General features: G+C 34.7%; 2 protein-coding genes across 3 annotated transcripts; one reads left to right on the forward strand and one right to left on the reverse strand.

Moving 5' to 3' along the window:
• On the forward strand, positions 3,188-7,511 carry LOC18784377. 2 transcript variants are annotated; one of them, XM_007215665.2, is made up of 5 exons: positions 3,188-3,695; positions 5,136-5,353; positions 5,616-5,744; positions 6,804-6,935; positions 7,042-7,511. In XM_007215665.2, exons 1-5 carry the CDS (start codon positions 3,362-3,364, stop codon positions 7,153-7,155), a joined length of 927 nt encoding a protein of 308 aa, XP_007215727.1. In that variant the 5' UTR covers positions 3,188-3,361; the 3' UTR covers positions 7,156-7,511. The 2 variants fall into 2 exon arrangements, with proteins under 2 accessions (XP_007215727.1, XP_020416320.1); XM_020560731.1 differs by having other exon boundaries at positions 3,522-3,695; positions 5,153-5,353.
• Positions 10,753-27,147, reverse strand: LOC18782744 (nudix hydrolase 3). The gene is made up of 22 exons (XM_007216967.2): positions 26,902-27,147; positions 26,247-26,426; positions 25,146-25,223; positions 22,629-22,725; positions 22,148-22,281; positions 21,547-21,628; positions 20,636-20,722; positions 20,139-20,245; positions 19,597-19,768; positions 19,264-19,517; positions 18,561-18,642; positions 16,961-17,026; positions 16,629-16,706; positions 16,417-16,512; positions 15,864-15,970; positions 15,576-15,744; positions 13,207-13,290; positions 12,841-12,935; positions 12,676-12,766; positions 12,445-12,591; positions 11,520-11,586; positions 10,753-11,105 (listed from the first exon to the last, which is right to left on the reverse strand). Exons 1-21 carry the CDS (start codon positions 26,985-26,987, stop codon positions 11,524-11,526), a joined length of 2,355 nt encoding a protein of 784 aa, XP_007217029.1. The 5' UTR covers positions 26,988-27,147; the 3' UTR covers positions 10,753-11,105; positions 11,520-11,523.

The following is a 27,557-nucleotide window of genomic DNA, read 5'->3' on the forward strand; positions in this document are numbered from 1 at the left end:
TTGGGCCTCGGGCTACCCACTTCGGCCTGCTGGAAAATGATACTAAATAAGCTAGGTTTCTAAAATTTTCTTTCTTCACAATTTGGATAGACCAATAGGCAATTGCAAAAAATGAGTGGTTGATCTCTTTCTCCTCCTCAGTTCCACATGTGAGAGAGAAAACAAACAAACCTATATCAAAATCCCAAAGAAACATCGTGTCCCCGCTCACTACTATCCTCTTTAACACTTTCATATTTTGATTTGTTGGGAATTTGATTTTCTAGTATTTTTATATTGTAAACTTAAGTAAATGAAGTAACATAAAAATAAATTAAAGTAAAAGACAAGACATTTACTTAAATGTTTAGAACGGAAATAAAGTAATATATGGCAAAAAACACACAAAGCAAATGGGCAGGTCTAGTCGAGTCGGGTTGTGGGTGGGTTGGAAGTTTCAAATCCTAAGCTCAAGTATCCAATTCAAACTTTTAATGAATTTTATAGAGTTTAAAAGTCTAGAGGTATTCAATTTAGATTTTTAAAGAGTTTATACAAGTCTAGTAGTTTTCCAGTGTGACTTTTAAAAAGTAGTTAAAAGTTAGGTGGTATCCAATTGTGAGTTTTAAAAAGTCTTTAAAAGTTTGATGGTATCCAAAAAGTTAATGACTTTTCAAAAGCTTATTAAATGAATGACTTTTCCATACTTTCAAGGCTAATTGTTAAGAACAAAAGTCTTGCCAATTTATTAGTAACTTTTATCACCTTTATGAAAGTATTTAAGAATTGGCTTATTATCACAAAACGTCCCTAAGGTTTACGAAACTATCAGATTGCATCCTTAATATTTTTTTGTGTCATTCGTGGTCCTCAAGGTTAGAATGCATGATCACAAAATGGTTCCTACCATTAGGTTCCGTCAAAAACTCTGTTAGTTTGCTGACGTGGCATATATATATCACAAAACATCTCTGAGGTCACACACCTATTACAAATGATCCTTACGAAATTTTTTAATTTTTTAAATTTAAAATTCATAACATTTTTGTTTTCTGTTTAAAATTTTATGAATTTAAATTATTTTAAAATATATATTATATTTTAAATACATGTGACACTATATTATTGTAGATGTGGGCTCCATATATATGCCACATCAACAAACTAATGGAGTTTTTAAAAAGTAATTTAAAATTTATAAAATTTAAAAATGAAAAAACTAAGGACTAGTTTGGTACACAGGACTGTCTTGGCATGGACTATGCTTAGGGACTAGCTTGGCTTGGCTTGGCTTGGTCTAAGTTGGATAACACTTATCCTGCGTTTGGTATATGCTTGGACTAGGACTATAATTTTTTTATTTTTTCAAAAATATCTATATATATGTATATATGTATTTTATGTCATATAATATATATGTATATACATGTATATAAGTATATTATAATACTATTATATATTTTAAATAGTATAAACGTACATACATATATATATATGTGTATATAGGTGTATACATGTATATTATAATATACATGGATATAATACATATACATATATTTATATATGTATGTATATTATAATATATAATATATATATGGGTATGTTATAATAATAATAATAATATACATGTATATACGTGTATATATGTATATTATATATGTATGTATATATACATATATATTATTATTATTATAAAATACATATGTATATATAATATATGTATAATATATGTATATTATATATACATATATACATGTATATAATATATTTGTATATAGGTGTATCTCTATATTATAATATATACATGGGTATAATACATATACATATACATATGCATATTATAATAGATAATATATATGGGTATGTTATAATAATAATAATATACATGTATATACGTGTATATATGTATATTATAATATATATACATATAGTATAAATATATAATGTATATATGTATATACGTGTGTATATGTATATTATAATACATACATGGGTATAATATATACACATATATGTATATATACATATATATGTATTATAATAATATATATATTACATATATACATGTATGCTATTATTATAATATTAATATGCATGTGTATATGAGTATATTATAATAATAATATATGTGTATATATCTATATGTATTTATATATTATATATGTATATATGTGTTTATATATACATGTATATACGTGTATATATGTACATTAATATATAATATAATATATATTACATATATACATGTATACATGTATGCTATTATTATAATATTAGTATGTATGTGTATATGAGTATATTGTAATAATAATATATGTGTATATATCTATATGTATTTATATATATTATATATGTATATATGTGTATATATATATACTTGTATATGTGTATATACATGTATATATGTACATTATAGCATATGTGTATGTAATAATAATAATAATAGTAATATATGTTATTAGTATTACAATATAATATATGCATCTCATACATTAGTAAATATAGGACTAGCTAACCCTCCCTTTTTACATGGGATTAGTAGTCCCCTCCTAAGGAGGTGTTTTTGGTGGGCCCGGTATTAGCAATCACATCTAAGACTAAAATTAAATGAAACAAACATGATACTAAATTTAGTCCAAGCCAAGCCTGTGTACCAAACGACCCCTAAGGGTTTAGGGTTCATAAATAATCCTCAAAATTAAAATCCTTCTATAAATGGTTTTTTCATTTATAAATAATTTTAAAAAGAAAATCAAAATTTTATGAATTTTAAATTAAAAAATTCGTAGGGACCATTTATGATAGGTGTGTGAACTTCAGGAATGTTTTGTGATATATATGTGTGCCACGTTAACAAACTAACGGAGTTTTTGACGGAACTTAACGGCAATGACCATTTGTGATTGCACATACTAACCTTGAGGACCATAAGTGACACAAAAAAACTTTAATGATGCAATATGATAGTTTCGTAAATCTTATGAACGTTTTGTGATAATAAGCTTTAAGAATTTGTCAATTCTATTAAAAGTCACTCACTTTAAAAAAGTTCATTATAACTATGGATTGGATAGACCCTCCGAACAGGTCGGACCAAGTAAACACAACCATTGAACTGAGCCGGGCTTTAACCCATCGAATCTCAGGCTACCCATTTCGGTCTCGCGGCCGCCAGCCAAATGATACTAAATAAGCTAGGTTTCTTAAAAAATTGTCTTTCTCGACAATTTGGATAGACCGATAGGCCATTGCCGAAAACGAGTGGCTGATCTCTTTCTCCTCCTCACTCCCACCTGTGAGAGAGACAACAAACAAACCCACTTCAAAATCAAAAGAAGCATCATGTCCCCGCTGACTACTATCCTCTCTAACACTTTCACCCATGGCCAACAACACACTAACACTCTCTAGCTCCACTCTCTTCCACCTCACTAGAAAACCCATTTCATTCACTTCAACACTCACCCTAAGAATCAAAGCGAGGGCCTCCACAGCCATTGCCATGGCTTCTACCACCAAAACCAAGGTGGTACCTGCAGTGATAGTCGGTGGTGGAAGGGTTGGCAGAGCCTTAGAGGACATGGGCAATGGTGATGACTTGCTGGTGAAAAGAGGAGACCCTGTGCCTCTTGATTTCAAAGGTCCAATCTTGGTTTGCACTAGGAATGATGATCTTGAGGCTGTTCTTGAGGCCACTCCAAGGCCTAGATGGAACGGTATTGCCATCTGATTGCATTTATTTATTTTTAATCTGAGAATGAGGAATGGTAGTTAGCAAGTTTTTACGGAGTAGTTCGGATTGATTGTTGAGAGTTGTTTGAAGTGAAATTTATGTGGTTTTGTGATTCAATTTTGTATATAGGATTTGGATAATAATTGGGCGTGTGTTCTTCTGTAATGCTAGAGAAAAGTTTATGCTTATGGTCCTGTTTTTTCTTGTTGGGAATTTTCTTTGATTTTGGAAGTTGACTTTGGGAGTTTTGATTGAATGCCAATAACCTTGTTTTATTCAATGGGCTGTTAGAATAATTTGGTTAACTTTTGTCGTAATGTTAACTAATGTTTATGCATACCCTTGTGAAATTATTATCCCTGTTCTTGGTGCATGAGTCCTTTTGGCTTTAAACCCTGTCTAAGGTACAGTTCTGAAGTTATCTCGATCATTGGATCAGATAACTTTTATGCTGGAAAACCTACTGCATTTAGGGTTACTTAATAGAAGCATAAAGCACGAAGCATGATGCTAATGGAATACTAAGATTTGTCTTTTCGTGTGTTTAGTTTTTCCGAATGTAGTTAATATTTAACCACAATACTGAGCTTAGCATCACCATCCCCTGTTGCCCTAGCTTATTGCTAGGGTATGATTATCAGATAGGCAGCCTTGGTTCTGAAGCAAACTGGCTCAAGTATTTATAGACATGACATGTGGTGGCATTTCAATGTTGAATTGCACTGTTGGTTAATGGATAGGGTGCTTACATTGTGTTTCCCTTGGAATTCTTAGTACAAACTCATATTCCGAGTAATGTATCTAGAAAATAGACCTTATAACTGTTACTTATTATATATTAAGCTGGTAATCATGTGGGTCCAAATTAGAAGACCAGATTTTGAAGGCGGCTGTTATGTCTATCATAGTTGTATAATTTGACTTGTTATTGACAAAAACATATCAAATGTAGTGAAACTGATCATTTGTCCTGTGACTTCTTCCGTCTTTCATGAATTGGTCCATTGTCTTTCAATGATTTGCTGCATTTACTTGCTAGTTTTCGAAGATTGTAAAATTGATAAAAGGGTTTGGAGTTTGTGACTGGATTTCCCTGGCTTTTGTTTGTAGCACTTCCGTTAACTTAGTTGTTTATAGATTGTAGGCTGATATCAGGTTGACCTACCTATAATGAAATTTTTAACTGTTCACTTTAAGTTGTTGAAATACATGTTCAAGCCTTCATAACTTGCTCTCGTTTCCTTGTTTTCAAGTTTCATTGCTTGCCAAAAAAAAAAAAATTTAAAATAAAATAAAGAAGTCAGAGTACACGTCTTCTGAGAATGATTTGGTCTGGATTTTTTTACTTCCCTTCATTTGCAAGCCCTGTTTTGGATTCTGGCAGAGGTATGGATGTGACCCAATGGACTTGACAATCTAGCAGATATGGTTTTTTTCCAGAACGGAATGCTGGAACCGTGGTTTGAAAGTAAAGGTCTTGGTGATGCGGATCAAGTGCTAGCATATTTTGCTGTCTCCAAGCTTGGAGAACCTCCTGTTGATGGAAAGACTGATACTAATCCTGAAGGACTGACAGCATCATATGGGAAGTGGGCATCTGTAGTAGCTGAAAGATTACAGGCTGGAGGCCTTACTTGCAAGGTAAAAGAATAATATCTTCATAACATTTTACACTATTTTGTTATCGTTCTTTGTGTAGCATTCTTCTTTAGTAAAAGGAAATATTGAACAACTGCGTTTTTTCTTTTTCCTTCTGTGGGGTTTGGAGGGGGAAGGAGTTGTTGAGCATTCTCTTGGTGGTGGGGGTTTGAAGGGTATGGGTTTGTTAAGTTTGTACCTTCAGTTTTGGGATAAACTTAAATAAGTCCGAAGAATTGTATAAATGAACGAAAATATGAAGCAGGTTCTCAACAAGGAAGCATTTCAGAAGCAGATGTTAGAGAAGTTGATCTGGATTTCAGCATTCATGCTTGTTGGAGCTCGTCATCCGGGAACAACTGTAGGTGGTGTAGAGAAAGAATACCGCTCTGAGGTAACCTATCTTTATTTGATAACTTAAGGTGCAAGAAAAGAAAAGAAATGTCTGCCTTTGGCATGATGGTGTGAAATAAGATCTTTGTCCAAACAATTTCTACTTCTTAATTAAATTGCGGATTGGGAGATGACATGAATAAAAGGATGTTTCCTCTTATTCATGCCTTCTTATTTCCTAAACTTACTTTTAAATAGTAGTTATTACCTTTTTGGCTATCGTAATTCTACTATGTAAGGCATTAGCTAACAAAATGGAACTACATGACTGGATTATGAAGAGAGAGATGAAATTATATCGCACGAGTGGAATCTGATGAGATAGTATATAATGCAATCAATTACTTTTCAGAGTTTTTAAATAATTAACAATTTGTTGTGTTTGATTTCACCATTAACTGGTTTCATATAGTTGATGTGCTACAATACCAATTTTAAGGTGCTTTGTTTTGTGTACTTTTCCTTCATCATCGTGCATGTCTTCCTAGTTAACATGACATAGAGGTTTTGTTGCTTTGTCAAGTGATTTTCAACAATAATCTCATTTGCATGTATGTTCTCATTGGTCTTGTGACTTTTTTAACATGCCTCAAGAGGTTTTTCATTTTCCATTAACATGTGTTTGTTACAGAATGCCGATAGTTACTAATTATGGGCAAGGCCTAGTAGCATTATTGGGAATTTATGTTGGGTTGGTCTCATTATTCCATTTCTTTTTAAGGAGATGAACCAGCTTGGTTGGGCTGGGGTTGGGTGAAAAGTAAATTTTGTTAGGGTTTGTGGTGCTATCAGGTTTTTCTTTGATTTACGTCCAGCTAAACCCCTCTATATAATTTCAGTTGGCTCTGAAAACTCTATTCTCAATGATAACAACAGACATCTTTTATTTCACTGACAAAGAAATGTTTGACATATAAAATATGGTGACATGAAGCGACTTTTAGGTTAGTACAGAATGAAATCCAGCCAAAGTTCTTGTTGTTAAGCAGGAAACTTTGAGCTCATATTGTTTATGTGTTGAGAAAGGGAACTGATAAAAACTTGATCAATATTCTTTTAGGTGTCTAGCCTCATTGCAGAGCTTGCCTCTGCAGCAGCAGCAGAGAAAGGGTTGGTATTTGAAGAAGCCATGGAGGATCGATTATGTGCATACTCACGCGCTGTTGCTCACTTTCCAACTGCAGTTAAAGAGGTTAGAGATGCATGGAATTATAAATTTTAAGTTTACTAAGCATATATGTATATGACTCATTGAGTTTAATTTGTTTCTCACTTTGGAGATTCCCTTGTGCTTGCAGTTTAAATGGAGAAATGGTTGGTTTTACTCTCTATCTGAGAAGGCAATTGCGGCGGGAAAGCCTGATCCCTGTCCCCTACATACAGCATGGCTCAAAGAGTTAAAAGTTGTCTAGAAAAACAGACTTCAGCTTATCAATCGTTTGGATCTCCAACGTATATCAACAATTAGCTAATGCAACTAGGGAAGATATCTTGTTTCTGTTCCATTGTTGAGCTACTTGCAGAACTACAAATTGAATTGTTTTAAGATCTGTCTTGTGCTTTCTTAAAAGTGGTTGCCTCTTACTTCACAAAGAAACATTGCTTGCCTTTTGAAAAACCACAGATGAGCCACCTTATCTTCGATTATAAGAAGTATTGTGAATGTTGTTAATCGTATGGCTCGTCTATTAAAATAGTTGTGGATGCAGATATTTAGAAGAGATTTTCCTGATAAATAAAAATTGTATATGTCATTGATAACGTCAAATTTGACCGAGCTAGTTTCTCCTTTTTCACTTGGCTAGACCCGTTGACTAAAGAGCAGTTAGATATTGTAATATTCTAAAGGTTTTTTTTTATCTCAAAACGTCTTTAATGTTTAAGAAATTATCAAGTTGTGTCCTTTATGTTTGTGCTTACAAGTAGTAGTCTTTACCGTGAACTTCCGTCAATAATTTCGTTAATTTGCTGATTTGGTGTGTGTGTTGAGCCCATATATTCAATATAACATTGCCACATGGATTAAAAATAGTTTAAATTGAAAATTCATTAAATAGAAATGATATATTTTTTTAAGTTTTAAATAATTAAAAAAAAAAAAAACATATATCCACAGCTAGAGCTTGAATTTTTAAGTGTGATAAGTCACATCAACAAGTGGTGCTTTTTTTTTGTTTTTTTTGTTTTTGGTCAATCAACAAGTGGTGCTAACCAGATGAAAAGCTGTAGTTTTTCGTAAAAGAATGTCAAAAAATAGAATTAGATCATAGCGCGAGTCCAGTCATATACAGACACATACAATGTCAATAAACTCAAAAGTAGCCAGCCTTCAATATTTTTATTCTTTACTTGGACAAAAATATTTTAAAATTTTGAATTAATATTCTTTTCCTTTATTGATACTAAAACCAGCTTCATGAAAATAACTTACTCGCGGACACATGTAAGGCTGGATTTAGTGCTTCTCCAACTTGCATTCCCCAAAAAAAAAAGGAAACACGCTTTTCTTCCCCCCCATTTCATTACTTTTTTAACATATGAGCTTGCTGTTCCTAATTGCACAAGGAAACGAAATAATAAACCTAAAGATAATTCAGACCGACAACAAAAGAAAAGTGAAAAAGAGAGGATAACAATACAAATAAATGATGTATCCACCACGGCAGTTTTGAATCCGTTTTCTTCCGGGATTTGGTTTCCTCACAACACTCGGAAAAATAGAAACTTCTCCCATTTTCATTTGTTTCACTGAAGTAGCACCGACCCACTCTCTATATAAATGATGTCCTCGGTGAAGACTAACATTCAACAAAAAATATTCAAGAAGAACGCATACCATTTGAGAAACAACAGAGAAAATTTTGAAGAAGGCCAAACCCGGAATTAGTTTATAATGATGAATAAGAGAGTCGGGATTCGAAGCGTTTGGCAGCACAATTTAGAATCTGAGTTTGTTCTAGTTAAGGATGCATTAGCTGACTACCCTTTTGTCTCCTTTGAAACTAAATTCCCATTCACCCTTTTTGAAGCCGATTCTCCGGAAGACCAATACCGAATCATGAAGGACAGTGTGAACGTCAGTAACATCATCCAACTGCGTCTAACACTCTCAGACGGTGACGGAAACTTGCCCGATTTATGCACCGATTGCTGCTACACCTGGGAATTCAACTTCAGGGACTTCGACATCTACCGGGACTTTCACAGCGCGGATGCAAACGCAATTGAGTTGCTTAAGGGGCGAGGAATCAATTTCTTGCGGAACAAGGAAAAGGGTATTTTGTCTTCCGACTTTTTGACGATGATGCTGAAATCTAGGATGGCGCAGGACAGAAGGTCCCGTTTAACATGGGTGACTTGCCCTGGTTTTTATGATTTAGGGTACCTGATCAAGATTCTACACTGGGAGGAGTTGCCAAACGACGTTGATAGTTTCATGAAGTTAGTGGATAGGTACTTGGGGAAAAGAGTGTACGAGTTTAAATCGTCACCAGAACGTCTATGTTTAGATTGGTTTCGAGGTAGAAAGACTATCCTTGCTACTGTTAAGGAATGGGTTCATGCCCATTCTAAAGATTCTCAAAAGTCGCTGAAACTTCTAGCATGGGAGCCTCCACGAGATGGCTATTTTAAGCTTAATGTTGACGGTTGTCACAGGAGGGGTTTGATTGGAGCTGGTGGTGTGATAAGAGATTCCCAAGGAAAATGGTTTGCTGGCTTTGCTGTGAATCTTGGGAAGGGTGGGGTTTTGGAAGCTGAGCTTCAGGGTCTTTACCATGGCTTGAAGTTGGTTGTGCAAAAAAGAATCTCCCGTGTGTTAGTGGAATCCGATTCTGAAATTGCTGTCAAGTTCTTGCAGAATCCTCATAGGTTGGCTTCATGTCCTTATAGGGATTTAGTGTCGGATTGCTTGGAACTGATGCAGGAGATTGGATGTGTGCCGACCCACGTTTATAGGGAAAAAAACTCTGTAGCGGATTACCTTGCAAATTTGAGTTATGATTTGGATGCAGGTTCGTGTAAGACTTTTGAAATTGCTCCCCATTGTATTGACACTGAGCTTCTTTTTGATCGGATTGGGGCTGCTCAGCCTCGATTAGTCAATGTTTATTAGTGTCCCTTTGTTCTGGGGCTTTTGCATATAGCCTTTTCTTTTCACGATTCTTTAATATCTTTGATAGATAGGTAATGGAAATTATTCCCCATTTTGTACTTTTACTAAATTTAGATCATTAATACAATCTGGTTTTTATAGCCAAAGAAGGCAAACATACATTGGGTTTGGAATCATAAGGAATGAAAAAGACTCTTGGGTTTGAACGCACATTCTTCAGTTTAACTCCAAATTAATGCTCTAAATTAAGGCATCTGGACATATTTCAGTTGTAATGTTTCTCAACCCCAAACTTGAGAAAATAGGAATGGAAAAATTTGTCAAGGTTTTCTTCTCCTATAAAATTTATGAAAAGTCACACTCGGATAAAAATTAGTGAAGTTACACGTATGAAATAAACATATTTAGCTACAGCCTTGTGGAGTCTAAACTATTTCAAAGTCCTACCATAAGAATAAATTTGCACATGTTTGTGGACAAGTAATTTTTTTTATACAAGCCATATTGGAGAAGGGAGGAATCGAGCTTAGTATATCGGGTGCATTGGTAAATACTCCTAACCACTCGAGCTATAAGCCCCTTGCATATGCTCGATTATGCTTTAATAGTGTTAATTTACTTACCCACAGGTAAACTGACATAGGTACATCACATGTGCTAAACATATTAAGCAATATCAACTTACCTACCAGAGTGAAACATACATGTATAAATTTTAGCGATTGATAGGTTCAATAAATTTCTATTTATTAATATGTGCATTGGACTTGTAACTCAAATGGTCAAAACAGTTACCCTGCACTCAGAGGTTTCCATGTTCAATTTATGAAAGTGAAATTTTATTTTATAACTAATCCATAAATGGTAGGTTTATTTTTGGGAGCTGCTAATGGCATTCAAAAGAAAAGAGCACAATTATATAAGCATGATTATGCACATTTTTCTTTGTTACGAAACAAGTGAGTACATAGCATTCAGCATGACCATGCCCATTTTAGTTATTATGCTTTTTTTTTTTGAACAGCAAAAACAAAAGCAAAAACTTATTTAAGAAAAGAAAAAATTCACAGAAATACCAAATGAGCCCTAAACATGTCGAAACAACCTTCACGTTTTCTTGTAGGTCACGTCATATATCTTGTCTCTGGAGTGAGGAGCTCATAAATAGAACAACCTTTAATTGTTGCACCACCCAACCTGATTAATGTGTGAAGAATAAAAAGCCATTGAAGCTTGTCTGTCTCGTATCTGCATAAGTTTTTTGTTCGAGAATTAGGAGATTAGTTGCTTCACATGATACAGGTTGAAAATTACAGGAAAAAGCTCACTAATAGCACCACTGTAGCAATGTACTCTAATAACACTATTACTGTACTTTATCAACAAGATCGACACAATATTAATATTTTATTTATGTCATATCAAGCCTATCTTGGACTATTTGCTATCGTTATGGGACAATATGTAGCAATCTTGACAACATGTTGAAATGATATAGAGATAATGAGACTATTTGCTACAATATTAATGCTGTTTGAGAGCATTTCCCATTTATAAGATGGAATCAAGATATCAACCATTCTATTTTCCCATTAATCCAGCAATTATTTTGTCATTTACTAGCATCCTTCAAAGAAGGTAGAAAATAAGGATGAGACTCACCAATTTAGCATCTTTGCTCCAATATTTTATCAATTACCGAGAACGCGGGCACTATATCCACAGGTACCTACACAAAATTAGAAGATACTAGTAACTATGTGATAAAAATTGTTGTGATAAATAGTTCAGAAATTAAAAGGCAGTTTACAGTCCAAAGAATTCTGGCTCATAGAACTGAGTTTGGAAGTTTAAATTACATTGGGTTTCCATAACATAAAAGAAGAAAGGGGAGATTATAAACTTTAGATGCACTGACTGAGCCTTCTTTAGGGTTCGGGACTTGAGGAAACGTCAGAAGGATGGACGAGGACAAATTATGTCCATGTAAATTAATATGAAATGTCCCTTGGTTTATTAAGAGATTTATATAACTAGAAGCAACACAAAAAATATTTTCCACCAATTATTCGCTAGAGGGTCAAAAAATGCATCATTCTTTTGCCTATTAAACAAATGCTTATTTATCATATATTCATGTCAATCTGATAAACTAAAAAGACATTAGGCATGAAGTGAGGCATTTCATTTCACGAGTCTGAAAAAAGTGAGAAAGACTGTTGCTAAAATATACTCAAGACAATGCTCAAAATCCAAAGCTCGAAAGCATATGGAAACATCCCCCAGAAGGGGCACAGTAGAAACAACCCAAAACCAAAACCTTGGCTACTAGTGGAAAGCCCAAACATCTTAAAACCAATAGTCATGATTATTCATTCATGCATGGAGTCATCTTCTTTCCTCAATTGAGTGATGACATAATCAACTGAAATCAGCCATCTTTTTGCAAATCTTATTTGTAGTGCAAGATGTCATCATCTATTAGATACTTAATATGACTGCATCCTTAATGCTTGTTATGAAAATTGCATACTAGGTGCATTAATTATTTATGTTTAGAGCTTAATTATTGAAATATTTGTTATACCTGAATTTTCTCCAATCTTTGCAAAGCAACTTTTAATGGGTCCGTCAGTTTGCAGTGTTTCTGAAGCAGCAAATTTGCAGCCTCTTTGTCACCTTTTGCTTGTATGGTGAGTATCTCCCTACTCAGGCTCTCAACTGCACCTTCAACCTTTTACAAAAATGAAGGAATACTTATACATAGCCTTGATGTGTCATCTCACGAGGCAAAACAAGAAAATTGAGGCAGTAATACCTTGGTAAAGTCAACAGAAAATGTTTCCTCAGGGTTCAAGATAAAGGCTCCTTTCTCATACAACCAGTTAAACTGCAATGCTTGTCCTTTTCTGAAAACATATAGTAAGTATAAGATACTTGGTGGCCAAACATACTAGTATAGTATAATGAATTGCTAGCTTACCCGTGAGCTTCCTCAAGACCAAACCGCACTGAGCGGAAGCATCCAGCAAGAAATGAAACATACATGGACTTCAATAAAGTCTTTGGGAGCAAATCCTGGACTCCCTCAGAAAAATAAAACCAGTTAACAAGCATAAGCAGAAGAACAATGCCACTAGTATATGAATTCCATTGGTAATAACATAACTGCTTAGGATATTTACTAATAAAAATGAAAATACAAGAGGTCCACTGTCATCTCTTGATAATAACATAATTGACCAAAGAAAGAAAGATGGAAATGCGTTGGAAAACGTGTAAAACAAACCATCCCACTAAAGTGATAAAGTGATGTAAAGCACCGTCAAGAAAATAAATGGCCACTCACCTTGTGGATTAGGAATTTCAACGCCCAAAGGCCAACTATATCAGCTTTTGCTTCTTCCAGAGCGGAGTGGAGTTCTTGCAGTTCCTTTATCGGGAGATGAAACAGACACAAGGCAAACCAGAGTTGGCATTAAGAAAATAGTGCAGACTTGAGGTAGTTAATCTTCAAAAAACGACTTCTATAATTGCTTTTTCTTAACATGTTGTAAATGACATTAGAAGCATACTAAGAACAAGAATTTGACTATAATCGTCAATAAATTGAACAGAAATTGTTGGAAAACCTTTCATTAATAAAATACAGATCATCTAATAGATGCTTCACAGCTAACAAACCCTCCATCAGTTGGAGAAATTCATAGACATCTAAAACTGCAAATAACAGAACATGCAACTAAGGTTCCTGGGGACATATCAACAACCGCGAGTATCACATGTAGTCACCGGGAGTCTTCCTAAAAAGAATATTACATGATTCCGATGCGGATTCATTCTTCACAAAATTTGAGCTAAAACTTCTAAAGTTTCTTACAATAGATGCTCCATTTGAAGAATCACTAGAAATATCATTGCCCACATTAACAACCTAGGCATCACGTGCCTACATACAGGATGACAAGATGTGCCTCAACATTTCAACAATGCAGTCATCAGAGCTAGATACTATGATATGCCTCCACAATACAAAGACACCACGTGTCTTCATAAAACTATGGTGGGCATCACCTGCCCTACTGCAACGACCAACTGTAACACTTTTCAGCTTAAAAGGGGACATATATGTTTAAACAAACTGCACTTCAACACCAAACTGAAGAACAAAACTAAACTTCAATAACTATCTAGTAAGGAGCACCCTAAACATCATTAAGCAACCATGCGAAGGACACACGAATGATTACTACTAAACGTCAACAACAATATGTTTTGATCATATGGGCAAACGAGATTTTCCAGGACCAAGACCGGAAACACAACAGAATTTATAGACACCAATACCCGATGACAGATGTCAAAGATGAAAGAATAACAACCAGATGTCCAATGGCTTCTAAAAGTGATGAGAGAGAACTCTGGACAGTAATGTGGAAACATATCATATAAATTATATATATATCATAGCGAAGTCAACCAAATGACTTAACGGCAAGCCATCTGGTAGGAGGAATGATTTTTATCTAATACACTAGGTCTCAGAAACAACGCTTTGATATCTATGTTGAGAAAAATAGGGAGAAAATAACAAATATATTCATCATAAGTGCACAACCCTATCACAATAGGAAAATTTTTTTTACCTCAACATACAAGTAGGAAACCAACTATCCAAAGAATCTTCATTACGACATATATATAATATATATTTCACTTTAACAGACACTTGCACAGTTTTTTGGTAAATAGGCTGACACTTAGTTTGGCACCCAAGTTTTCCTCACAATTCCTTTTGGCCAGTAAAGCTACTAACTGGGACTTTAACAAAGTGTTGCTTCCTGTAACACTTTAATTTTTAAATATGTTTATGTTGTCTGCCTGCAATAAGGATAGGTAGGTAGAGCTATGAAATTCAACCTCAAATTGATATGTGCATTCACCAGAAACTTTTTTTTTTTTTGGAAACATGTTTATGTTGTCTGCTGTAATCATGTAACATAGAAGGGATAATTCTGTTGTTCATGTGGCTGTCTTGAAAATATGTTTATGTTGTCTGCTGTAATCATGTACCATAGAAGGGATAATTCTGTTGTTCATATGGCTATCTTAGACATGCCTGCTGTTTGATTTTGTTCGTTCTGCTGGTCATTCACCAGAAACAATTACTACAACATTAAGGGAAATTTTAATGGGACCCAACAATTTTCTTTTGAGACCCGACTCTTATTTGAAATGTGAATTGTCCATTTTACCCCAATATGAAATTACCATTAAGGACACAAAGCATTTAAAAGGAAAAACAGATGTTCTCACTAGACCCAACAGCATCAACACATATGCCTAGAAACCTCATCACCTTCCACAAACCCTCACTTATTCAAACTTTTTTTCTCTCACAATACTGAACATGTAAGTAAACCTAACAGAACTTAGATGCTCACATTGATGGAAAGAAACTATTATTGATGGATGGAGTGTTAAAATCTTTGTTTGGAGGCCTCCAAATGAGCTATCAACCGACACTGTTTGATTTACCTAAAAGAAAATTTCCCTAACAATAAAATTTTATCAACTCTCCCGTTCTGTTAGATATGTTGAACCTTAGTTTGGAACAAAAGTTTAGATTACTATAAGCAGCAATGCAATCCAACAAAGGTTGTCAAAACAAATTATAGTGAACAAGTAAACAACATAACTTAGAGAGTTGTCACTGACCAATCTCACTGTAGACTTTCTACCATTTGGAAGTGTTATGCTATGAGGTCCAATCCCATGGCAGCACTCATGGCAAATTGTGTGAGTAAAGAAAGATTCAAAATCTACAAGTTCTTGTTGTTCCTTTGTAATACAAACATCGGCTATAGGCTGAAGAATGTGCTTGAACCTGGTTTAGCATAGCCGTTCAGACATTACCTTCCGAACACAACAGATGAATATTTCGAAAAGCAATAATTGATATTTATCCAAGTACATGACAAACATAAAAATGAAGGAAATTTTTACTTAGCCTCTGAGATATTCTTCAGCATGACCATTGATGTTCCTCGATCTTTTACTATATGCTCGTCATTTGGTAGATTAAAAGCAACAGTTTGAGGACCCTTTACATCCTGAGGTGAAACTTGAAGTTGTCAACGTCACTTCACCAACCAGTTAAAGTTGCATATACAATAAACACAGAAGTAGATGACTCTGACCTCGATGGACACTATACAATTAAGGACAAAAATTACCAAACCCATGGCACTTAATAGATTTATTTGTGATAGGTAAATTTATGTCAAACTCAAACCTAAACCTGAAGATGCATTTATTTTATATTTCTCCATTCTAATATTTTTCATTGACTATTATCTCGCCGAGTATACTGCTCATCGCTCGATGTCACACACAGAGAGAGAGAGAGAGAGAGAGAACTACAGCAAAAGGATTTTTTGTTTTTTGTTTTTTTACGTTAGCACTAGAAGCAGGGCAAACCATAATGCTTCTAATCAATAAGTTGCAAGTGGCCATAAAATAGAATCATCTTGAAAGATTTTCCCGAGTCTAAACTTACTCCTGCATTATAAAGAAGATCGATGACTCGAATAGGAGCAGAAATCACATCTTTGGACTTGTACACATTGTCCAGTGGGAGATTTTGCTCCAGAACCTTATAAACAAACAATAATAGTAACTGATAGTTAGAAGGGATAACAAAGTTTGTCAGGATAATTCTTTTTCGGTAAGCTATTAAATCTCTAGTAGAAAATGATTGTACAATAGTACCTGCAAATTATCACCAAAAAGTTTTAATTGAGCTGTTGCTTTGTCATCCCGAACTCCAATAAATGCTTCAAATGTAGCCTAAGATAAAACGCAGTTCAATTACATCTAAAGGCAGAAAACTTACTACCATGCTATCACATGAGTTCTCAAGTAGGTCCTTTTAGACAATAAACACCAAAATGCAAGAAATATAAAAATTATTCACTTTTAAAAAGGAATAAATTTGAGATCAATATCATTGTAAATGTATGTTACACCTAAGTTCACAAATTTAAACTACAAGGTCATGAATACAGAAGCTCAAAACACAAGGGTGCTCCATATAAAAATACCTTATATCCAAAAAGAGCATCTTCATATGTTTCATATGGACCAATAGTAACATCCAGCTTTGAGTCCTATAGCAGAACAGTAGACAAAAATAAAGGCTAGATCAACAGTTTAATGCTCTTAAGACTTTACAGAAAATAATAAAATTTCAAGAGGAAAATAAGAAAGCTCCCATACTTCATGGGGTAAAAATTCACGTTATACAAATGAACTTGATGCCATTTTAGAGAATTGAAGTTCAAGAACAAAAGTTTCTGTAATTAAGTGCATTTTTTTATAAGGTCATTTCCTTTTAAGATAAATGTATGTAACTATTCATTTTTTATAGTAAACATACTGCTAAAATTAACAGGTAAAAGAGAGCCATGACTAGGCTCCTTTTTTCATTTGTAACTTTTTATGAGAAACTATGTGCACTTAGTATATACATAGTGAATGATGTCCACTGAATATACAAAAAAAATTATATTACATCATAGGCTTTTGTTGTCGCATAACATGTCCATTAGCATCTAGTTGAGGTCTCCTATCCAATTTCAATGTGTTGGAATTTCAATTTTGTAAAAATTGAATGATCTTGAAGTTGGTGAGTGTTCTACCCTACTTTCTTTGAGTACAAATGTCGTATGATAGAGATTATACAGAAGGTGGATAATGGAATCAGCTTGCAACTTTTTTGTTTTTTGTTTTTGTGTGTGTAATCCTATTTCAGCAAGCTGGTTGGTGAATCATCTCTTCATATTTTTAACCCCATCTCGATGATTCGGAGGTCTAAGTCAACTTATGACCTTACTGGTGTAACATGTGCAAAGAGGCTACTAAAAGTATTCATTTCACCGTCTCATTTGCTTGATGCTGTAGTACAGGTAGTTCCGAAAAATGAGGAGGTTGAGTTGGGTGATTTCACATTCACTAGTGGAGAAACATTGTGCTTTTGGTGATGGGAAACAAGCTTGTGAAATTGTAGTCTGTTGACAATTTTGTAGGCCATTTTGGTGGAAAAGAACGGTAGAATATGTGAAACCAAGTGTGAGGAAGAAATGTATCTATAGTGGGGCAGAGTCAAAATTTGGGCATCACTGTGGTTTTGATGTCCATAAATTAAAGATATAGTGCAGAAATTTTGCTGTCAGTTTGATTCTATCTTCAGTGGACTGCTGGTTCACAGTTGTATTGCTGTTTAGTTTAGTTAACAAAAATGACTGTGGTCATTATTTAAAAAATCAAATAAAGAGAGAGAGAGAGAGAGAGAGAGAGAGAGAGAGAGGGGCTGTCAATGGGTAATACAATAGGGGATTCCATATTCATATATAATATAACCCCATTGTACAGCAGAGGGATGGACATGGGTTGGATCAGGTCATGCAACTTTAGAAAACAAGATATTCTAGATTGTAAATTACACAAAAATCAATTAAAGGATCAAGCCGTTTGATTAATAGTGACTTCAATACATTGATAACCACAATAAAACTTCAACATATTAATAAACCAGCTCATGGTAAAATTCTCTCTAGAAACGAACAGTAACTATAGTTATAACTGTGTATCAACACCATTTAATTTATGATTGTAAACGGTATATTTAAATACTGTACTAACCAACTCCATCCAGGCTATATCCGAGTCATAGTAGTCATTTGAAAGAAAAGCATCGGCCTTGCTGTGAAGAAACCTCTTCAAACTTCATAGAAAACACAAGATCAATTTAACGGTTGTACGAAGATGATATTTAGCATGACCACTGTCAAGTTTTGTAGGTTTACTATTTTTCCTAAAAGCTTAAGCTGGGATTTGGACCAATAATTATCATACTCTAACATGCAGAAATCACTATAGATTGGGAAACTTCAATTGCAGAGAATCAAACTACTATCTCCAGCTCTAATAGCTTATTAAGCTTAAAAAATTGTTGAACGCATTTTCATTGATGCAGTAATGAGTTTAAATACAGAGGTTGCACAGCTAAAAGAAAAAAAGTAATTTCAGGCTTTACGAGATACGACGTAAGACGGATATAGGCAAATGTTTTTTTATGTCCCTTGATATTTCGTTGTGATATGCTACTGGATATCAGTCATAAATCAGCTATATTTACAGCCAAATATTAAGGGATGGCTCAACGCACATAAAATCAACCATATATCACAGCAAAATACGAAGGGAATTTTCTTGGACTCTTGCCTTGTAAAGCATGAAATCTCTGTATTTAAACCCATGCTGCACCATGAAATGCATATAAAATTCTTAACTTAGAATCAGCAATGAAACAGCTTAGAAGAAAAGAAATTCGTCAAACTCATACCTAGGAGAACTGGCCAAGTCACCAGCTTTATGCAAGAACTCAGCAGCTCGTGTGATGGAAGAATTATACTCTTCGGAGAAAGGAACACTATATAGATCATGAGTGGAACCCACTGAATGATTTGTGCTGCTAACTGTACTACTATACAAGGAAGAATCCAGACTGAATTCACTGTGTCTTTTAATAACAGTGAAAAAGCCTGTTGCAGCTTGTTGTTGGTCCTCTGTTAGACTGGTCTTCCACAATTCAAATTCCTACACAAAAAGAAATTTACTGGTGTTCGTATATCTATAAGATCTTTTTTTCTACAATACAATCAGCTCAATCATATACCACTTTGTCCATGTCTGGCGGGTAGAAGTTTGCACCAGGTGGTTTCAGCACAGGAAACGCAGCTTTGTATTCAAGTCCCTTCCACCCAGTAACAGGTCTAGTCGCTTCAGGAAGCAACTTTATAGCCGAATCCGCAGTTGTCAAAAATGCCTCATTTTCATCAAGGGATGACCTGTTGATAGAAAATATTGCAGACATTTATTCAAGTAGTATCATCCAAAATTACACGAGCACACCCATCCACCCACACACACATGCGCGCACACACAAATGGCACACGGTACATTTGTAGGTAAAAATCGCATGTGCATAGTATACACCTGAAAGAAAACTAAGTTGAAGAAGACATACCATGGACTCTTATTAATTACGTAATATTGCAGATATTTATTCAAGTAGTATCATCCAAAATTACATGAGCACACCCATCCACCCACACACACACACACATGCACATACACATGGCACACAGTACATTTGTAGGTAAAAATAGCATGTGCATAGTATACACCTGAAAGAAAACTAAGTTGAAGAAGACATACCATGGACTCTTATTAATTACGTAATACATCCATTTCAATTTGTCTAACTGTGATGCATCAGCATGCTCCTTTAACCAATCTCGTAGAACTGGATTACTGTACCAAACCTAAATGTAAAATCAGAAACAAAGAATGAAAAAAAAAAATTAGAAATGGACACTACAACATAGATTAAGAATATAATAATAATAACATATGTGCCTGACAAACTAGGTTCAACACAAGGAAAATTACAAGGTATTTGCATAGCTCCCCCTTGGCTCAGTTAGTGCATTTTTACTTGCATACGAAGAAAGAAATTATAGTGCAAAGTTATTCCACAATATGTGTATGCCGATGCACACTATTGGTGATACTCGAATCTACCATGCAGCAGCACATATCATTATTTTCATCCATACTAACAGTCTTTATGTATCAGAATAACATAACAGCACAAATACACAGGTTGTTTAATTATCTAACAATGCACGTGTTTCATTACAAATCTATTCAACCTGCAGGTAAAAGATTTCGTCCATAATTGCTGCAGCCTTAATTAGTAACACCAGAGCCTCCCTGTCTGCATCTGGAAGCCCTGCTAACTGCATCAAGGAAACAAAATATGCTCAACTTCACTTGGAGGACCCAACCAACTACATTTTGGGGAAAAGAAAAAGGAAGGACACAACCAACTACAAGACGAAGAAAAAGAAGAAGAAGATTGCTGATGCACAAGAGATGGGAGAGGGGAGGAGGAATTTCAACATCAAAGTATTTAATAAGCTATATTCCAGATACAAAGTTAAAATTTAAATAAGGCAACAAAAGTTACACCATCTTCTTGAAAATCTGTAACATTATGGTTCACCTTTTAGGTAAGAAAGCTGCTTGTACTTTCAACCAACTTTTAAATCGTTTCAACGGTTTCATGTAACATGTTTACAAGTTACAGAACTGGTGGAAAGAGTAGTACTCAGGCTATGAAATACTCGCCAAAAAGGCACTAACTAAATTGTATTCCCGGAATGTTGGATGAATAAACACAACAGCCACAAGGCTTGCAAAGAGCACAATGCCTTTGAAAGCCCTTGCATTCCTCTTCTTCCAGATGCATACCAAATAATACCTACAGAATTCTCATTCCTTATCACTGAATCATGGTGCCAACCAAAACATCTCAATGCAGATTTTGGCATAAACAAATTGATCCCACTTTGTCAAAACAAAAGATAAAGCTTCTTAGCAACTCAGGGTGCAGCAAAAACTTATAACCATTCTACCTTTCCAACTTCCAACTAAAACTTTTAATCATTGCAGCATGACTGAATATTGTCTACATCCAATAAAATTTAAAGAAAAAAGAATAAACTAATTACATAATTTACTAAAGGAATAATAGATCTAAGAAATGACCAAGGACAATAACCTCGGCACTGAGAGAAACAGGAGCATAACGTTGGAGTTGCTTTTGTAGAGATAAACTTCGAGCTATAGTGTTCTCCTTGTACCTTTAGGAAATTAAGATCAAATAGCTGACATAAGAAAGTAGTGAATATCGGGGAAATTTGAAACAGATAGTGATATACTATTGTATGTCTTTCAGTCTTCTTGATACGGAATTAATGTTTTTCAGGCCGAGTAAATCAAAGAATAAAATTTTATTGCCATTGAGGCACAAGAACATTCATTATTCCATGACGCTAGCGATGAACAATAAAAAGAAAGAAATTTAAATTTAAATTTCAAAATCTTTTTGTCTACACACAAAAATAAAAAATAAAAAACAGATATTGTTTCTTAAAAAATAAAAAAGAATAAGTTTAAAAATAAAAATAAAAATTTCTTGGAGATGCAACTAAATCCAGCCTTACATGGGTATCAGGACTTGGGAGTAAATTGTTTCTTGACCAGCTTAAGTCTTACAAGAAAGAATCTTCATATAGGCTAGTCATGGGATGGATCATTCCATCTCACTGATAAAATAAAATAAAAAATAAAAAAACTTAAAATGCTTTTCAATAGCATACCTCCTTGCAATTATGTCAAAAAGCTGACCGTATTCCCCATTTACATCATAGGGGACGTACTCAAGATCTTCTTTAGCAAGTAAGCTTCTATACTCCTCGTAAGAAATATATTTAACAGCAGAGACTTCTGTTTCCTGCCATTAGAGAGAAGAGATGTTCAGATTCTCATGATAATTTACATGGCAACAATGGCTGCATAGCAAGCATTATCTAAATGAGTATAATTCAGCCATATGGTTGCATGTGCAATATCGTAGTTGCATTTTTTATATAAGCCAGCACATCTTCCTATTCTATTAGTTTTCACCCCTAGTCTTTGAACTGTTTCTATGAGTGATTAATAATTCTGATGGCCATATTTCCTGACTTAAAGATAATGTAATTAATAGATCTTCCCAGAAAAGTCAAAGTATCATAAAATAGCAAAAAGATAAAACATGAATCATTGGAACTTCTATTTGACATACATCACCCTCCTCACCTGAAGAGTAAATGCCTCAAGAGGGATTGGATCTACAGTTGTAACCAAATATACATCATTGAATTCATTATTGATGAATTTTCCATCATTTGTTACACTGCATTCAAAATGTAACCAACATCAGTTAATACACAGCAGATCTTAACTATAAACAAAATACAAACATCATCACCGTCATCATTGTCATCCTTGCCCTTTGTCGTAATTGTATTTTATTTTTATTTTTTTGAATAGAAACAATTGTATTAAAACAGGAACAAAAACAAAAGATACAAAAGGAATCCACAGCAGATAGAGAACAAGACTAAAGAATAAAAACAACCCAGCTCTCACAAACCAAAGAGAAAACCCAGAACAACCCTAAGCTTTAAACCCAGACAAGCCCCGCTCCCTAGACAACCACAACTAAGCCCTCAACAAATTGGTCGTTTCGGAACACCGACACCCGCTTTTCTATGAAAAAGAAAATTTAATATAGAGAAACATTACAATACAAAACTTAGTGAACCAGGAGTTCACCATCAAAATGATACAGCCCTAACAATCAAATCCAAAATACAACTTCTACATTGTATTTCAACTCTAAAAGACTATCCAGCAGCAGCTCCCCAATCTAATAAAATTACACAAAATGAGTTATCCCTAAAAGCTGGAGAAAGAGAAGCCCATAAAGATGCCCAACACCTGATTCTTTCCCAAGCATTCTCTTCTACATCCCCACTATAGTTCAACAAGATTCTTCTATTTCTCTTAAACCAAAATCACCCAAAAGTCAGCAAGCACAGTGCAATTCCACAAAACTCTTGCCTTCCTTCCACCACCAAAAGACATCTATTTTTCACAAAGAATGTTCGAAGGTGACTGAAGAATAACCTGCCTTTGTCCTAATTGTATGGAATAGAACATTGAATTCTCATCTTTCATTCTTTCATATTAAGATACAATGTCTTCTACTAAATCTGAAATCTTATATCTTTTTGTCTCACTTCTTCCCTTGTTAATTTTGGTTGGCTTCTTTAATCTTTTATCTTGTACTTTAGCATGTCTTTCTTTAGTTATAGATGCATCTAGTGGTCTATGTTGATTATGCCTACCTAAGCCTAATTTCACGTATCTTATCACTTTCACTCCTAATTTTGTTGTAAATAGATTGGTTTCAATTCTGCCTTTTCTAGTCACACCCGTCTTCCATCTTCAAATTCTCATTTTTCTACATGGATGCATTGCACTTGCTTTTGCTTTACCAGTCAACATTATGCCCCATACAAAACAGTTGGCCTCTGGACAGTTCTGTAAAACTTCCTTTTTAACCTATTTGGTATTCTTTAATCACATAACAGACCACTAGTTTGCCTCCACGTTGTCCACCCTTTTCTAACTCTATTTATTGAATCATCATCCATTTTCCTATGATTTCGCATTATTTATCCCAAATATCAGAAATAATTCGTAGCCCCCTGCACCTGTACTAAAGCTAATGTAAGTCTTTCAATTCACTCCAAAAAACTTCCGCCGATTGATTGTATCAATAATTAGATGGCGTCCATAATGGATCTACTTGGTATCTATTCTCTCTCCTTAATCTTGCTCAACCTTTTCTCCTAAGCACAGGCAGAATATTGTAGAGCTGGCACAATTATGTTCTTTCCTAGTTTATACAAATTTGGATGGTAAATACCTATTCAAGCTTTTTTGACCAGACTGTCAATGCCAGCCATGATGTCCAGATGGGCAAGGCCACCCCTGTATCAACCTCATGCTAGATAGTGTTAAATCTGCCTTACTGTTCATGCATTTTGTAGCAGTTTAACATCAAAGAAAAACCAGGATTGTTCTCTTAAGATTGAATGTCAAGCGAAGAGCCTACTGGGCAAGCATAATTAGGGTGCTGTACAGGTCCAAACTTAGCATAATTGTGGTTGAAGCTATGAAGCTTCTTCGGAAACTTTTGAGTGCATGAAAATCTCTTGTGCTTGTCTTCTCCTCCTTGCTCTTCTACTCTTCCTAAGGATGTCTCAGCAATTGTTTACTGCTTGCATGTTTATGCAGTAACCACATACAATACAACACCCTTTTAACCTTGATATACAAGGACCTTAAAACTCATCCTGTCTTGACCCCTTATTAGTAGTACTCCCAATCCTAACCCCTCTACTACTATACACCCGTCCTCATGAATTTCAAGCCATTAACTGATGCTGTCTGGAACAATACGGGAATCCTTTTTCAGATACCTTTAACCACTTAACACCTCCACAACTTCACAAAGCCTCACAAGTATAATAACATCTCACCTATATCTCAAAGAGCTATGAAATTCTGAACTAGTGTTTAACAATAACAATGTAGACTAGCGAAGCATATCTCACTCCAAACTAACATAATAAGGGAAAATCAAATTCCAGATGTAGTAACAACTAATAACAATTTATTCACGAAACAACAGACCATACTAAAAGCTGCTAGACAAAGAAATATATATATCCAACAATAGAACAAAGGAATTGGCCTACTAACCACTCTTGAAGAAAAACGAATATCATTTCAAATGCGTCCTTTGGAAGTGTTACACCTAGCTCTTCTTGAAGCTCCCTCCTGATATATAAATTACTATGTCTCAGTAACAAGCACACTTCAGGCAGCTCTAAATTTTAACAACAAAATACACAGGATAATTGGCATGACTGTCTCATGCACAAAAGGGGAGGTGGAGCAGTAACTTGAAGAAATAAGGAGATAAATACTTCAATTCAGAAATAGGTAAATTCTGTAATAGGCACTTCTGTATAAACTCATTACCAATCTTCTAAAACAATATCTACTATTGAAAAATGGAAATTCTATTAGCATCACCTTGTACAAGGCATGTAAAAGGGATACATTCATAAAAACTAATTCCAAAGTAATTTTATTCTATACAAAGCAATAGTGACCAATGTCAGCTTCCTCATAGCAGTTAATAGAGGAAACAAGAAAATATATAATATGAAATGGACTGGATCAAAGAACCAAAACTGTAAAGCTTGGCTGAGAAAAGGGAAAATAAAGATAGTAAGCAAATTGGCTGCCTTCAATATTAATGCCACCACACCTAAAATGATCAAAGAAAAAAAAAAAGAATTTATTATGCTAAAAGGTCCATCTCCATATAGGCCTAACTCTTGGAATTTGGCATGCAATCCCTAACATGAGAATTAGGGACTAGTATTCTCCTAAAGGAAGACAAAAGTGCCTATCTGCTAAGGCCTTCAACTTCTTAGGTTCGTATGAGCTTTGAACTTTGTTATCATTTTATCAATCAAATTTTAGAAAGCCTAGAAAGTTTAAAAACCTCTATGAACTTGAAATCCCACAATATCACTGTATCAAGAAGAAAGTAAAAAGAGTCACACAAATAGCAACTAAAAAGTACAATACAATCAGCCACACTTAGCACAAAACAGTAGACTATCCAGATGAATCGCACTAAAAGGAGCTTGATTAAACAAGTAAAAACCAGGGTGGCTGCTCAAATGACTTTATAAGTAAACTGGTTATGATTTGTACATGTATTGTAAAAGGAAAATATAGTACAAGCAGTAAGTGTCTGTTACAAGAAAGGGTAATGAAGCTAGCTACCGAGCTGTTACGAGTGACGAATCACCAGCGGATATGTGTCCAGCACTTGAGATATCCCACAGCCCCGCCCATGAATCCTTGCAGTCAGCTCGTCGTTGGATAAGAAGTTCCTGTGTACTCTCAGCAAAAATCCACACATGTACAGCTCGATGGTAATCTCCGTCTCGATGAACATCTCCCCTACATGGGCATCAATAGTATTCATAGATAAGAATATATGTCACAACATAGAGGGTGATAAAAACCATGAAACTTTCAATCAGAGTTACTGGTCATCAGCACAAAATTCTTCAAAAAGCAGAAACATTGCATATTGCCATCAGTAAAATCAGCTACCATGAGAACATCAAGCATGTCTACTTCTGCATACATTTAAACTGAAGATTTAAAGAAGGGCAAACAATTGGTTGGATTCTTTTCAATTCATCAACTCAATTGACTCAAAAAAAAAAAAAAAAAAAAAAGTGACTGATTGAAGGGCTTTCCTAAATAAATATCTTTTCCACAACGTGTTCTGTTTGTTTCTCGATAAATTACAAGAAAAGAGTGAACGCAATCAAACAAATTTCCTCACTTTCTTCCTTGCTTGATTCTTCGTGTAAAATCTGGGTAATCAAAAGGAAAAGAGAAAGAGGAGGTTTGGGTTTTAGCTTGCCTGGGCTTGGAAATGCCGGTCTTCTCTCCGGTTTTGGTGAGGACGTCAAAGAACTCTTCTTGTGTATGAGCATCAACCTCCGCCATTGGTCGCTACTGTCAGTCGGTCCGATTGCAGAGATAGATTATACTTCGATTTTAATTTATCAGTTCACGCGATTGCTTTGTTCTCATTTTCCAACATAGCAGCTGATGCGATCATGCGACACTTCTTTAATTTTTTTTTGGTTGCAAGCATCTGATGCGATACTTTGCTTTTGCTTTGTTTACGCAATGGCATTGACTTGAGTCACCTTGGGTGAAAGTCAATATTTTGCTTCGTTTTACCACCCCTAATATTTTGCCTAGTTTTACCATCTAATTAAACTCATCTAACGGTAATTAATGAAGTGGTGTGGAGAGGTAATGCTCTTTTCTTTCGCTTCACTTCACCCCTGATAAAAACTTATAAGAGGTGACATGGAGCTTACATCCTCTGATCCTCTCCGGTGCAATTCAAAACTCTATTTCCCTCCTATTAAGTTGATGTATATTCTAGTATTTGTGTCTCTTAAATCCTGCAATTTGTGCAAAGGGGCCTTTGCTAAGAATATGAGAGGACATACCAGTAAGAGCTAATTCCAGGATGTTTATGGGGTCTCTACTAAAGGTGAATGC

Source organism: Prunus persica, chromosome G3 (genome assembly GCF_000346465.2).
Source record: "Prunus persica cultivar Lovell chromosome G3, Prunus_persica_NCBIv2, whole genome shotgun sequence".
NCBI classification, from domain to species: Eukaryota; Viridiplantae; Streptophyta; class Magnoliopsida; order Rosales; family Rosaceae; genus Prunus; species Prunus persica.